This window comes from Heloderma suspectum, chromosome 1 (assembly GCF_057233095.1).
Source record: "Heloderma suspectum isolate Gila_16-S chromosome 1, 16-S_ref, whole genome shotgun sequence".
NCBI lineage: Eukaryota > Metazoa > Chordata > Lepidosauria > Squamata > Helodermatidae > Heloderma > Heloderma suspectum.
The window spans coordinates 50,955,720-50,969,866 of NC_139458.1; the positions used below are offsets into that span (position 1 = coordinate 50,955,720).

The following is a 14,147-nucleotide window of genomic DNA, read 5'->3' on the forward strand; positions in this document are numbered from 1 at the left end:
GACTACTTGCTGAAGTTCTCTCTGGTCAGACATAAACTAGGAACCTAAAAGATGTTACATATAACTTGGTTTGCTCATAAAATTAATCATGTTTGGTATATTAAATTTTAAAAATATAGTTTATTCAAACAGTAATTACAAATTTACTGAATTCACTTTTTAAAGTTTTCAAATAAAATGATAATTTTATGAGCAAACCAAGTTATACATAATATAACTTTAGGAACATAAAGGCTGCTTTACATTCCTAAAGCAACCTTCCTCAGCCTGGTGCCCTACAGATTTGCTGATTTTGGCTGTCTAGCTTGGAAGAGTCAGAGTGGCGGGGGGAGGACAGACAGTGCATAGGAAGCATCATAACTGTGCTTCCGTGGTCTCCTTCCCTCCCCATCCCCAGAAACACCCCCCTTTTGCTGGCTCTGCACTGCTCTGTGAGTGTGGAGCCAGGGATGAACCACACTGCCTACGAACTGGGCCTTTTTCCGTGGCTTCAAAATTCCCGGAAATTTTACATCTCTACCCATCACCACCTTCAATCTTCAAAAAAGTTATGTATAACTTATGCTAAAGCTCTCTAGGATACGATTTATTTGCCCCGATTGAAATGAATGGGATAATGAAACTACCAGAGTTCTAAGCTAACTAGAGTCCATTCTATCCCACCAACTGCCTTTATCATAACTTCAATTTTACATGTGGTTAAACCACTTTAGGAGCACTGAACTCATTTTTTTCTGTTTCTGTAAAAAAAACCCCACTCTCCTACATGTACAGGAATAAGGGCTCCTTCACACGGAGCTTTTATCCTGCGATTGAGATTGCTTTCATGGAAGTTTGTGGGCTGTTTCCTTCACAGAAGTTTGCGGGCTCTTTACATGACAGTGTGACCCTGCCGTGACCCTCCTGCACTAAATGCCCTTTGTTCTGTTTTTAAATAGATCGCAGATAACATGCTATCAAATTACCCTGTTGTGTTCCGCTTCAGTTTCCTCTGTGAAAAGAGTTAAAGCGGCAAGAAGAGGAGTGAGATCAGTGAAAGATAATGGAAGATTCAGATACAGGAAGAAGTAGGGGGGAAGGGGAGGGGGGAAAGGAAGCGCATCTAAAGCGTGTCAGTTCTTATCCTGCATTTAAAATGGAAGCAGAAAGCCCCATTTTAAATGAAGGATTTTAGGCTGGTGTAAAAGTGCCCTAAATAAAGTCTACCCAGACATTACAAAGGATGGCAGGGATTCCTTGGATCCCAGCAGTAAACTTTACCCTATGGGATTAATTGTGTCCAAGTAGGCTCTCTCCTGACACAGGAGTTAACACATCCATAATGCAAAATAGCAATACTGACTTGTTTTTTGTTTTTTTGACAAAAGAGACACCCTATTCAGCTATTGGGGTACACTGGACCCCTTCCATTACTTACTATGGCCCAAAGCATTTTGGGTTTCTGTTTTGCTTTATCTTCTGTTACCATTGTGGGTTACAATGCACACCAATAGTTTTTGGGTTACACTAATATTTTTGGAATGCAATACCAATACACAAATCTATTTTTTCTGTTAAACAGCAGTCATTTTGAAATCAAATCATATATTTATTTCCAGCTATGACTCTAAAGGGGTCCATTGGACCCAATTAGCAGATTAGTACTATCAAAAAATAGTGACGGAGAATTAAGAAAGGAAAAATGAAACATTTTTGAAGTGGGAAAATAAAACGGTACATGTATAGAATCATAGAATAGTAGGGTTGGAAGGGGCCTATAAGACCATCGAGTCCAACCCCCTGCTCAGTGCAGGAATCCAAGTCAAAGCATCCCTGACAAGTGGCTGTTCAGCTTCATCTTGAATGCCTCCAGTGTGGGAGAGGCCACTACCTCCCTAGGTAATTGGTTCCACTGTCATATGGCTCTAATAGTCAGGAAGTTTTTCCTGATGTTTATTTATTTATTAAATTTATTAATCGCCCATCTGGCTGGTCACCCAGCCACTCTGGGTGATGTACAAAAATAGAAACAGTTTAAAACAATAAAATTCTACATTAAAAACATCATATTTCTAAAAATACCCTAACCCAAATGCCTGCCTGAACAACCATATTTTTAATTCGTGGTGGAAGCTCATTGAAGAGGGGGCATGGCAGAGTTCCCTAGGGAGGGAGTTCCACAGAGTGGGGGCCACCACAGAGAAGGCCCTCTCCCTCGTCCTCACCAGTCTAGCTGTCCTGGCTGATGGGACACAGAGAAGGCCATCCAAGGCTGATCTTGTTAAGCAGCCTGTCTGGTGTTGCTGGAGGCGCTTGTTAAGTAGGCTGGGCTGGAACTATATAGGGTTTTAAAGGTCAAAACCAACACCGTGAATTTGGCCTGGAAAACAACTGGTAACCAGTGCAACTCCTTCAGCACTGGAGTGATGTGATCTCGCCGGCAGCTGCCTGTAATCAGGCGAGCCGCCGCATTCTGCACCAGCTGCAGCTTCCGAACCGTCTTCAAGGGTAACCCCACGTACAGCGCATTACAGTAGTCTAGACGAGAGGAGACCAGGACATGTATTACTGACGGGAGCAGATGGTCGGGAAGGTAGGGGTGCAGCCGCCGTATCAGATGGAGTTGGTACAGCGCTGTCCGGCTCACAGCTGACATCTGAGCCTCCATGGACAGCTGGGAGTCTAAAATGACCCCCAAGCTGCAGACCTGGTCTTTCAAGGGTAGCTGTACCCCATTCAACACCAGGTCAACATCTCCCAACCTCCTCTTGTCTCCCACCAAAAGTACCTCGGTCTTGTCAGGGTTGAGCTTCAGCTTATTCCTCCCCATCCAGCCACTCACCGTCTCCAGACATTTGGACAGGGATTCTACGGCCAACCTTGGTGAAGATTTGAATGAGAGGTAGAGCTGCATGACATCTGCATATTGATACCGCACCCCAAACCTCCTGATGATAGCCCCTAGCAGCTTCACATAGATGTTAAATAGCATCGAGGAGAGGATGGAACCCTGTGGCACCCCACAAGTGAGCGGCCACGGGTCTGAAACCTCCTCTCCCAGTGCTACCCTCTGGTACCTGCCGGAGAGGAAAGACCAGAACCACCATAATACAGTGTCTCCAATGCCCAACCCCTATAGGCGGTCGAGTAGGATACCGTGGTCAACGGTATCAAAAGCCACTGAGAGGTCAAGGAGAACAAGGAAGGAGCATTCACCCCTATCCAGAGCCCTCCTCATATCATCCACCAAGGCAACCAAGGCCATTTCTGTCCCATGCCCAGGCCTGAAGCCCGACTGAAATGGATCTAGATAACTGGCTTCGTCCAAGTGTGCCTTTAACTGCATCGCCACCACCCGCTCAATCACCTTGTTCAGCCGGAATCTGACTTCCTGTAATCTGAGCCCATTATTCTGTGTCCTGCACTCTGGGATGGTCAAGAAAAGATGCTGGCCTTCCTCTCTGTGACAACCTTTCAAGTACTTGAAGAGTGCTATCATATCTCACCTCAGTCTTCTCTTCTCAAGGCTAAACATGCCCAGTTCTTTCAGTCTCTCCTCATAGGGCTTTGTTTCCAGTCCCCTGATCATCTTTGTTGCCCTCCTCTGAACCCTCTCCAGTTTGTCTGCATCCTTCTTAAAGTGTGGTGCCCAGAACTGGACACAGTATGTAAGATGAGCCTAACCAGTGCTGAGTAGAGGGGGATTAGGACTTCCCGGGATTTGGAAGCTATGCTTCTAGTAATGCAGCCCAAAATAGCATTTGCCTTTTTTGCAGCCACATCACATTGTTGGCTCATATTCACCTTGTGATCAACAACAATTCCAAGATCCTTCTCGCTTGTTGTATTGTTGAGCCAAGTATCCCCCATCTTGTAGCTGTGCATTTGGTTTCTTTTTCCTAGGTGCAGAACTTGGCATTTATCCATATTAAATTTCATTCTGTTGTTTTCTGCCCAGCACTACAGTCTATCAAGTTCACTTTGAATTCTGTTTCTGTCTTCCAGGGTATTAGCTATCCCCCCAATTTTGTGTCATCTGCAAATTTGATCAGCATTCCCTGCCCCTCCTCATCCAAGTCATTAATAAAAACGTTGAAGAGCACTGGGCCCAGGACTGAGCCCTGCGGTATCCCGCTTGTTACCTCTCCCCAGTTTGAGAAGATCCCATTGATAAGCACTCTTTGAGTCCATTTCTGTAGTCAACTGGGGATCCACCTGATGGTTGTTTCATCTAGCCCACTATGAGCTAGTTTGCTCATCAGGATATCATGGGGCACTTTGCCGAAAGCTTTGCTGAAGTCGAGGTATACGATGTCCACAGCATTCTCACAGTCTACAACAGAGGTTACCTGATCAAAAAATGAGAGCAGTCTGGCAGAATATGTTCTTGACAAATACATGTTGGCTTTGAGTCATCACTGCATTGTTTTCAAGGTGCTTCCAGATGGATTGCTTTATAATCTGCTCCAGAATTTTCCCAGGGATTGATGTCAGACTGACTGGTCTGTAGTTCCCAGGTTCCTCCTTTTTGAAGATAGGGACAACATTAGCTCTCCTCCAGTAATCTGGCACTTCACCCGTCCTCCATGATTTCTCAAAGATAACAGACAGTGGCTCTGAGAGTTCTTCTGCCAGTTCCTTTATTACTCTAGGATGCAGTTCATCTGGCCCTGGAGATTTGAACTCATTCAAAGTAATGAGGTGTTCCTTGACCATATGCCTATTGATCTCAAGCTGCAATCCTGCCCCTTCAGCCTGTACTTTGCTGGGGCGGGGGGATCATAGACCCTCTTTAGGGAGAAGACTGAGCCAAAGTAGGAATTGAGCACTTTTGCTGTTTCTTTGTCATCTGTTATCATTTTGCCATTCTTATTTAATAGTTGAACCACCATTTCTTTCCTCTGTCTTTTACTATGCACATATCTGAATAATGCCTTTTTGTTGCTTTTAGCCTGCCTCGCTAACCTCAGCTCATTCTCAGACTTGGCCTTCCTGATGCCATCCCTGCAATTCTGTTCTACCTGCCTGCACTCTTCCTTTGTTCCTTGGCCTTCCTTCCACTTCCTATGTGTGTGCTTCTTTGTTTTCAGGTCATCTCTAAGCTTTTTGTGAAGCCACATTGGCTTCTTCTGTTGTCTTCCACCTTTTCTTCTTGTTGGAATTGTTTGTGATTGTGCCTTTAGAATTTCCTTTTTCAAAAACTCCCTTCCATCTTGGACTCCTTTTCTCGTTAGAGTCGCTTGCCATGGGACCTTACTGATCATTGTTCTTTCTTTATTAAAATTGGCTTTCCTAAAATTGTTTATTAAAATTGGCTTTCCTAAAATTGTTTATTAAAATTGGTTTTCCTAAAATCCAGGGTACGTGTTTGGCTACACTCGGCTTTTGCTTCCTTTAGAACCAAGAACTCAAGTATAACATGGTCACTTTCCCCCAGAGTTCCTGTAACTGCTACTTTATCCACTAAGTCATCTCTGTTGGTTAGAATCCAGTCAAGGATAGCCGATCCTCTAGTTCCTTCCTCTACTTTCTGTAGGAGGAAGTTATCAGCAACACAAGCAACACAAGGAATCTCTTGGAGGGGCCATGTTTTGCAGAATTTGTCTCCCAACAAATATCAGGGAAATTGAAGGCCCCCATTATTACATCATGCTTCCTTGAAACATTGGCTATTGGCTTTTCAAAAGTTTCATCCTCGTCATCTCCTTGATTGGGTGGCCGGTAGTAGACTCCGACCACCAGGTTCCTTTTATTCTTTGCTCCATTTATTTTAACGCAGATGCTCTCCACGGGGCTACCAAGCTCAAGCTCCTGTATTTCTGTGCAGAGATATGTATTTAACATATAGTGCAACTCCACCTCCCTTTCTGTTCCTTCTGTTCTTTTTGAACAAGTTATATCCTTCAGTTGCTGTATTCCAGTCATGGGAGTCATCCCACCAAGTCTCAGTTACACCTATCAAGTCATATTTCCCTCCTGTATTAAGAGCTCAAGTTCGTTCTGTTTCCCATACTCTGGGCATGAGTATATAGACAGTGAAGACCATGTGCTTTATAGTCTGGCTTTCTTCCTACATGTTTCTGAAGGCTATTATTGGGTGCTATTAGAGCTGCTTCTCTCTGTTATGGTGCATGAGCCTTTGTCCATTGTTATCCCCAACTTTACGTCTCCCTTCCCTGTAGGATTCAGTTTAAAGCCCTCCTGATAAAGTTCTTCATGCCGTGGCCAAACACATTCTTCCCAGCCTTTGTGAGGTGCGACCCATCCCTTGCCAACAGTCCATCTTCCAGGAAGTATAGCCCATGGTCCCAGAATTACAGAAATTTAAATAACTTTGAGAATGTGTCTGCAATAGTTGCAGGATGCATCTTGTTTTGTGAAACGCTCCTCATTTTCAAAAGATTGTTATTTATGCCTGAATAATGTGGTCCTATAAAGTTCAACAGCTGTCTGTATTTTTACACATTACTCTTCAACAGACTATAATAAACACACAATATTTCAGATCCCTATTTTCCAAGTTTGCTGTGGCAACCCTAGTAAGTTAAGTGAAAGTTAAGTGGAACCAATCCAAAGCACTTTATCTTTAGATGTGCTTTAAGTGAAAACAGCATCAAAAGTCATTCAAGACAGGCACTCTGCTTAGAACAACCAAGCCTGAGGCTACCACATTAAGGTCTTATTTGTATAAGCAGTGCACTGGTTTAACAAAAATTGATTTAAAAATTAATTTAGTTAAACTAGAGCAAAATACTGAGAAAACATGTGCATATAAAACGAATTATAATGGTTGCATTTGATCTGAATATTTACTGAGGAGATATGACCATGCACATTTAAAATGGTTTAAAGGATACTCACAGAGATGTTTTCAGTTGTTTTTCAGTAACAAGGGCAGGAGTGTGTGTGTGCGTGTGCATGCACGCGTGCGTGCGTGAAAGAGAATATGCACTTGTAAGTAAAAGAGGAACAGTACAAGCCCAGATGAGACCTAGCTAAAGAAAACGTAGCTACCTAGGAAATATGGCAGCTATAGAAAACAACCTTGTATAGTGTACAGGTCACATAACGGAGGAAGGAAACATTTCCCCAATGCTACATTTGGATATATGTATTCTTGTTAACGTACTGGACCAACAGATTAAGCATCCCTTATCACCATCACTACCCATACAAGTAAACCTTGAATAAATGTACTCACACATCTGCTGATACAATACACTGGGGGGAACAAAATGCCATGAGCTTCCGGAGTAATGCAAGTAAATAACTGAGCATGCTCATTAATTTTATATTGCAATTAACAAAAATCCAAGTATTTCTATAATGCATTTACAATGAAAGATTATAACTACGAACAGTATGAAGAAAATTAGCAGAAAAGATTGAAAATGTCTTCTCCGTAATGTTTCTTAGTAATAATCTGGGGGGTAGATTGCTGTGATGTCAGGAAGGCCTTCACATACACACCTAATTAATAAGAAGCTCTGGACAAAATCAGTGTTCCTAGCAACTTGCTTAACTACAAATGTTATTCAGTTATGCTACCTCTTTCTAGACTCATGCTCTATACCTTACTTCAGCTAAGAATTCACTCTTGGTAGTGATAACATTCAGTATTCATCCTTGTACAAAAAGTCTCAGGCAGCCCAGAACTGTATTAAAAAAGAAAAAAAGAGCAAATCTGCTGAAATAGGCTGTTTCAGCAATATTTAAGCACAAAACATTTGTATCTTTGAAGTTGACTATATTCAGTGGTGAATACCAATAGGAACCAACATATGAAATGCACCATGGTATGTAGCAAGTTTCTCCACAGCCACAAAAATTCAATTAAAAACAGTATATCAAGTCAGATAATCCTTGTTGTTGTTGTTCAGTCATTCAGTCGTGTCCGACTCTTCGTGACCCCATGGACGATAGCACGCCAGGCCTTCCTGTCCTGCGCTCTCTCCCGGAGCATGCTCAAGTCCATATTCATTGCATCAGTGATGCTATCTAGCCATCTCATCCTCTGCCTAGATAATCCTACATCCCGTCAATAATAAAAGACACATCCAGATGCTTGTTGAGGTACTTAGGTACATTATTCAGGATAATGGCAGGAATTTTGACCTGCCAGTGGTGTAGAAGGGGCAAGACACGGAAGCTTCATTCACAAGCACCGTGGGAGGGAAGGGCCATAGCTCAATGGGAAAGCACCTGCTTTGTAGGCACAAGGTCTCAGGTTCACTCCCCCGCTTCTCCAGGTAAGGCTAAGAATGCCTGAAACCCTGGAGAGCCACTGCGGTGTAGACAATACTAGGCTAGATGGACCAATGGTCTGACTCAGTATAAGGCAGTTTCCTATCTTCCTATGTCGTAGCTGGGCCTGTACATCTGCTGGTCCAATCCCTTGACTATCACCCAGTTCTCAGTAGCAGCACAGATGCAGTGCTCCCACATCCCCATCATGTTGCCTCTAGAATTAGTGCTGGGGACAGATTTGGCCTAAGGTTTCAATAAGCTTGTTGGAAGAAAACATGACCCTGTGAAGATCCAGATCATTTTCCTCTCTCCCTGTGGGGAGCGGGGAGAAAACAGGACTTGAACCCATCTGTCTGTGTGTGAATGGCTTCTGAGAGTCACATTAAACAATGACTTAGACCCAATTCAGATGTAATACTAAAGCATGGTTTAGGCTTACTTGTATGAGACATGGAGATCCTCAGGCTTTTGTTCTCCCTCCCTCCCACATGAGATGAGATTTAATGCTTCCAATCGTAGTTCAGAACAAACAGCAGTTTCCTATTTTTCTCCAAATAAGGCGAAGTGTAGCTCGTACAAACCACAGTTAGTTAACACATCAGGTTTCTACAAACCACCATTTCCCATATTCAGTTTCAAATTTGCGATTAGAAGATTTAAATCTCCTTACCTTTTGAATGGAGGAAAGGGAGTGAGAGAGCCCAAAGCTTGCTGTGAGTCATGCATGTAATGACCATACCATGATTTGTCATTACATCGGAATTAGGCCAAAGTACACAGAATTCCTGGGGAAGCAAATAAAAGGGAGCCAGTGTGAAATAGCGGCTAGCATACTGGATTAGGAATAAGACGACTCAGGTTCAAATCCCCACTCAGCCATGAAGCTTCTTGGATGACCTTGGGCCAGTCACTACCTGTCAGGCAAACCTACCTAACAGAATTCTAGTGAGGATAGAATAGTGGGGCAGGGAGTGGGTGGTGGGACACTGTATGCTACCTTGAGCTCCTTGGAGAAAATGGTGGGATATAAAATGTCATTAAAAAATACACTGTTTTTTTTATTGACATTTTATATCCCACCATTTAAAGTTAAACCAATTTCACTGAATATCCTCCGTGCTGCATCTCAACAGAGAAAATGTTTACCAAGGAGTGAATAATCCATTCCGTTGAATAAGGTTGATATCTTAAGAGTATTTATCCTCAGAGGTATTTTGGAGAGAACTAAAGACCCTTTTGTCTCCTGGCTTTCTGCCACATAATAGTGTTTAAACCAAAGTATACATTTTATATACAGCATCAAGAGAACATTAGCTCTTTAAAAGTGTTTTGTAAGTGCAACGTTATTTATTTAAAATATTTATAGGCTGACTTTAAGGGCAGACACCCTCCCAAGGCGGTGTAGAACAATGAAATAATATAGTAAAATTAATTTAAAAACCCATGTGGTAATACAAACAGCAGAAGTTCCACAAAATAACAAACACAAGCTAAGACAGAACCCACAACACAATTGCAGCTATTACCCAGTCTGATAAAACATAATCAGGGGAAGGCTGGAATAAACAAGTCAGTCTTCTTAAAAGCCTGCAATGATGGGGCCTGGTGAACCCCTAATGGCAACTTATTCCAGAGGTGTGGGGCCACTGCAGAAAAGGCCCTATCTCATGTACTCGCCCACCTAACTGTCCTCACTGGTGGGCAAGTGAGAAGGGCCACCCTTGCTAATCTTAAAAGTGCAGGCAGTCTGATAGTGGTCCTTCAAGTAATTTGTTCCCAGACTGTTTAAGGCTTTAAAGGTCAAAACTAGCACTTAACATTGGGCTTGGAAACACCGGTAAACGGTGCAGCTGGTGCAGTATAGGCGTTATATGATCTAACTGCCTCACCCTCACCAACACTCAGGTAACTGCATTCTGCACCAGCTGAAGTTTCTGGACAGTTCAAAGGCAGCTCCACGTATACCCATTTCACTAGTTAGCCTAGATGACACTAGTAAATGGATAACTGAGGCAAGGCCCATCCTCTCCAGATAGGGCCATAGATGGCATATCAGCCTAAGCTGGTTAAACGTACTCCTGGACACTGGAGCCACCTGGGCTTCCTCATTTAGCGCAGAAACTCCCTCCCCTTAGAGGAATGTCAGACCAGTTTTCTCCATGTCTTGAGATGCCTGCTAAAGACTTTGCTGTTCAAAAAAGTATTTGCTGGTTTGTGGGAGGATTGACACTTTTACTGCCCCATCCTTTGTTACTTAGAACCAAGTCCTTGTGATTGGACTGCTTCTCAAGTAACTATGCACAATCTATTGCTGTACTGTTAACTTGGTGGAGAGGGGCAGGGGTTTCAAATAGATTGTTGTATTGTATTTCATTGGGTGTTTTTAAATGTTAACTCTGTATGCCGCTTTAAGGACTCTGACTATAAAATTTTAAAGTGTTCCACAGCCTCCCTGGGATGTGTAGATGGAAATGAGAGGTAGAGCTGAATATCATCTGCATATTGATGACACTTCAGCCAAAACCTCCAGATGACTCCCCCTAGCGGTTTCATGTCGACAAGCATAGGGGATAAGATGGAACCCTGCGGCACCCCATAGGCTAATGGCCATGGGGTGGAGCAGAAGTCCCCAAGCACCACCTTTGGAGAATGCTCCTCCAGGAATGAATGGAATCACTTTAATGCTGCCTCCTAAGCCCAACCCAGACAAACAATCCAGGAGGATATCATGGTCGATGGTCTCAAAAGCCCCTGAGAGGTCCTGAAGAACTGACATGGTTGTACCCTTCCCATCCATTCCCTGGCATAAGTCATCAACCATGAGACCAAGGCTGTTTCAACCCAATAACCACATCAGAAACCTGATTGGAATGAATCTAAATAATCAGTATCATCTAACATTGATTGGAGTTGTAAGGCTACCACCCAGTCCATCACCTTGTCCAAGAATGGCAAACTTGACAGGGTGGTAGTTATCCCAAACCACAGGATCTAAATTTGGTTTCTTCAACAAGGGCCTCACTGCTGGTTCTTTCAAAGCTATGGGAACCTCACTGTCCCTCAAGTAGGCATTGACCACCTTGGAGGTCCAGGTACCCAGCCCAGTTCTGGCAGATTTCACAAGCCAGGATGGACAAAAATCTAAAAAGCAAGTAGCAGTCCTCAGTCCTCCAAGCAGTTTGTCCACATCCTCAGTTTGCATAAGCCAAAAGGTATTCATAACATGATGCTGCGCTAGCCTTGACCATCTCAGACTCTGTCAAAACAATGGCATCCAAGTCTATCAGAATACGGGTGACTTTATCTGCAAAAAGTCTAGCGAACTGCTCACAGAGGGCCTTTATTAAAGTATAAAAAGTATAGGAACTGTCCAGTAACAGAATTTTCAGTAACACAGGCATTCGGAAATTGTACATAATGGGATTCTTTGCATCTTTGGAGATCCAGTATAACAATTAGTTGATTAGCTGAATTGCTGATTTGAGCTAGCTTGGTAATTCATGTATGTCAGTCTTTTGGGCAGTTAACAAAGCTTTAAAATAAAAAAATACAATAAAATAAAACCATGTACGTCCATAATCCTGCTATGTATTTCATTGCTTCTTACCTCAGGGTACTGTGAGGAACAGAGAAGAATATGGAAGCCAAAGATTTAAACAAAGAATATTATACCCTATTCCACCATCTCATATTTCCAAAGTCGTAAAAGGAGCTTGACAATTCTAAATTAGAAAGGTAACATGAAAAGTCATTTGACTCTGCAAAGAGAATCTAATCACCACTTTGGAACCAATCCATGGAAGCTACTCTTTCCCAAATCCAATCTGGCTTGGATTAAACATTTTCTTTTTAATATTCAGGTTTAAATAGTCCACTTCCTATCCCCAAATGCCTATGCCAATGAACAAGCTGACTGCATCCTTAAGCATGGGCTTCCTTCTTCGCACTAGAGATCCAATGAATTTAAAAAGGGCGGGGGGAACTGTATGCTACTATATACAGCTATGTACACTCAGGCAGTGGAAGACAAAAACATGTAGCAGAGATGCAAGGACATCAGAGTCTCACACTCCTTTCAGGGTAGAAACTCCAAGATAGTTTGGATGCAAGATAAATGCAAGGAAGTTTAGACCCCATGGACTCTAAGCGACAAAAATCCACTGGACCACTTCCAAAAACATACATACATATCCGTACGGGGAAAAATACTGAAAGTATAGTTATGGAAGTAGAGCAATTAAAAATCACTCCTGAGCCATATACAGGCTTGAACCAGCCACAAGTGCCTGATAGCATCAAGCATGGTGCGAGTCCCCAGAGAGCCATCACACTTCAATTACTATCACTAACATTAGTCATTATTGAGGCTGGCGAGAGTCCCCAGGGAAGGCAAGCTATGATGACAATACCCAGTTTCTCCCTGTAAAGCAATTCATTAGGCAAAGCAGAACAGCTGGGACAGGCACGTGCAGGTTTGAAGAGGGCCCGCCCCACTGGGACCTCTGGCTCAAGACTCTCTGGATGGTAAGGGAGGGGACCCACCCCAACCCCCATGACAGCTGTAGAGCCCTCAGGGGACCCTCCATGTTTAATCACTGCTCCTTAAGCTCAAGGAAGGCATTTGATTGAGAATTTAAACTAATGGCACTCCAGCTTGCAGCAGGTTATATCAGGCATCTGATAGGGGCTTGATGACATTTTTATCTTGTTCTAGCGTACAGGAGTTAATGAGGCACTTAGATACTGTCAAAGAGCTCTGGCCCAGCTATATTACATTCTCTATACAGGCCCTTCAAGGCTACGCTGACTGGGAATGCAAAAAAGGAAGCTGCAATTGATCTCTGCAAGGCCTCATATTCAGAAGATGTGGAATGGCTCAGTAAACTGAGAAAATAGTGAGAGGTTTTGTTCTAACAAGCCATAGGAATCTTGGCTTATGGAGATCTCTTTATTTGATAAAGAGAAAAGAAGTTTGTACAAGATGAACGTGCTTCAAGATCTCAAGGCAAACTCCTAGTTCAGACTCTCTTAAGGCTGCAATCCTATGTACATTTACACAGAAGTAAGCAGACTGAACACAGTGACCTGCTTCACACAACATGATAGCCCACCATGGGTTAATTTACCTGCAGGGGCTGTTGTGTTCTGCCAGGTGCCTGCAGGCACTATTTTTGCATGGTGCCTGCAGGCACCCGGCCTGTCCTGCGAACCCAGGCAGCAGGGATTTTCTGTGAGTTAAACAACCCTCAGATGCCCCTAAAATAAGTGGTCCTATATCTGTACTAACATCAATTTGTGAGATCATTAAATTTTAGTCATTGCCTCTGTCTGTCTGTCTCTCACACAGAGTTCTAATTTTGATGTCAGGTGTTTAGATGCAGAGTTCTAAGAAGATGTTAGATTGCCAGTAACTTTGAAGGTTATCAAGAGTACAAATCTCATGGTCCCCATTTTGATTTCCACTCAGACTAAGTCTTGTGATATATCTGCTGTTGAAAATACCGTCCACTCAACGATGAAATGATTTTTTAAAACTTCATTTCAGTCATACAGAATCTTCCTGGGGCAAACGGACAAATGGCTTTTTAATATGCTCATATTGGTCTTGGTAAACTACTTACCAAATCAGTTTTGAATTGGAACCTACTAGAAATGCAAAATTTCTGGAAATTTTGAAGCCATGGGAAAAATGTTTTTGCTGTTTTCGGGGGGGGGGGGATGGAAATTTTGAGAAAAATTTAAACATAAGCAATACTTTTTTTAGCACTCTTTACAGATCTAAAGCTTAGGACAGCTTTCCTCAACCTGGTGCCCTCTAGGTATTTTGGACTTCAGCTCCCATCAGCCTCAGGCAGCATGGCCAATAGTCAAGAATCCTGGGCACCGTAGTCCAAAACACCTGGAGGATACCTGGTTGGGGA

General features: G+C 42.9%; 1 protein-coding gene across 24 annotated transcripts in view; it reads right to left on the reverse strand.

Annotated features, from left to right (window-relative positions):
- Window positions 1-14,147, reverse strand: part of LIN52 (lin-52 DREAM MuvB core complex component) — a 91,735-nt gene that overhangs the window by 45,072 nt on the left and 32,516 nt on the right. For 4 of the 24 annotated variants that reach the window (XR_014788970.1, XR_014788971.1, XR_014788972.1 and 1 more), the window contains one exon: window positions 8,897-9,011. The exons of 13 other annotated variants lie outside the window; for them this stretch is intronic. Coding sequence is in view for 2 of the 11 variants with exons in the window: in XM_084842689.1 (XP_084698815.1) it covers window positions 7,600-7,634 (35 nt within the window). In the remaining 9 variants the exon portion in view is untranslated. Of the gene's footprint in view, window positions 1-2,767; window positions 2,859-7,512; window positions 7,635-8,896; window positions 9,012-14,147 lie in introns of those variants that run through there. 7 more of the 24 variants (XR_014788974.1, XR_014788975.1, XR_014788969.1 and 4 more) reach the window with 5 other exon arrangements.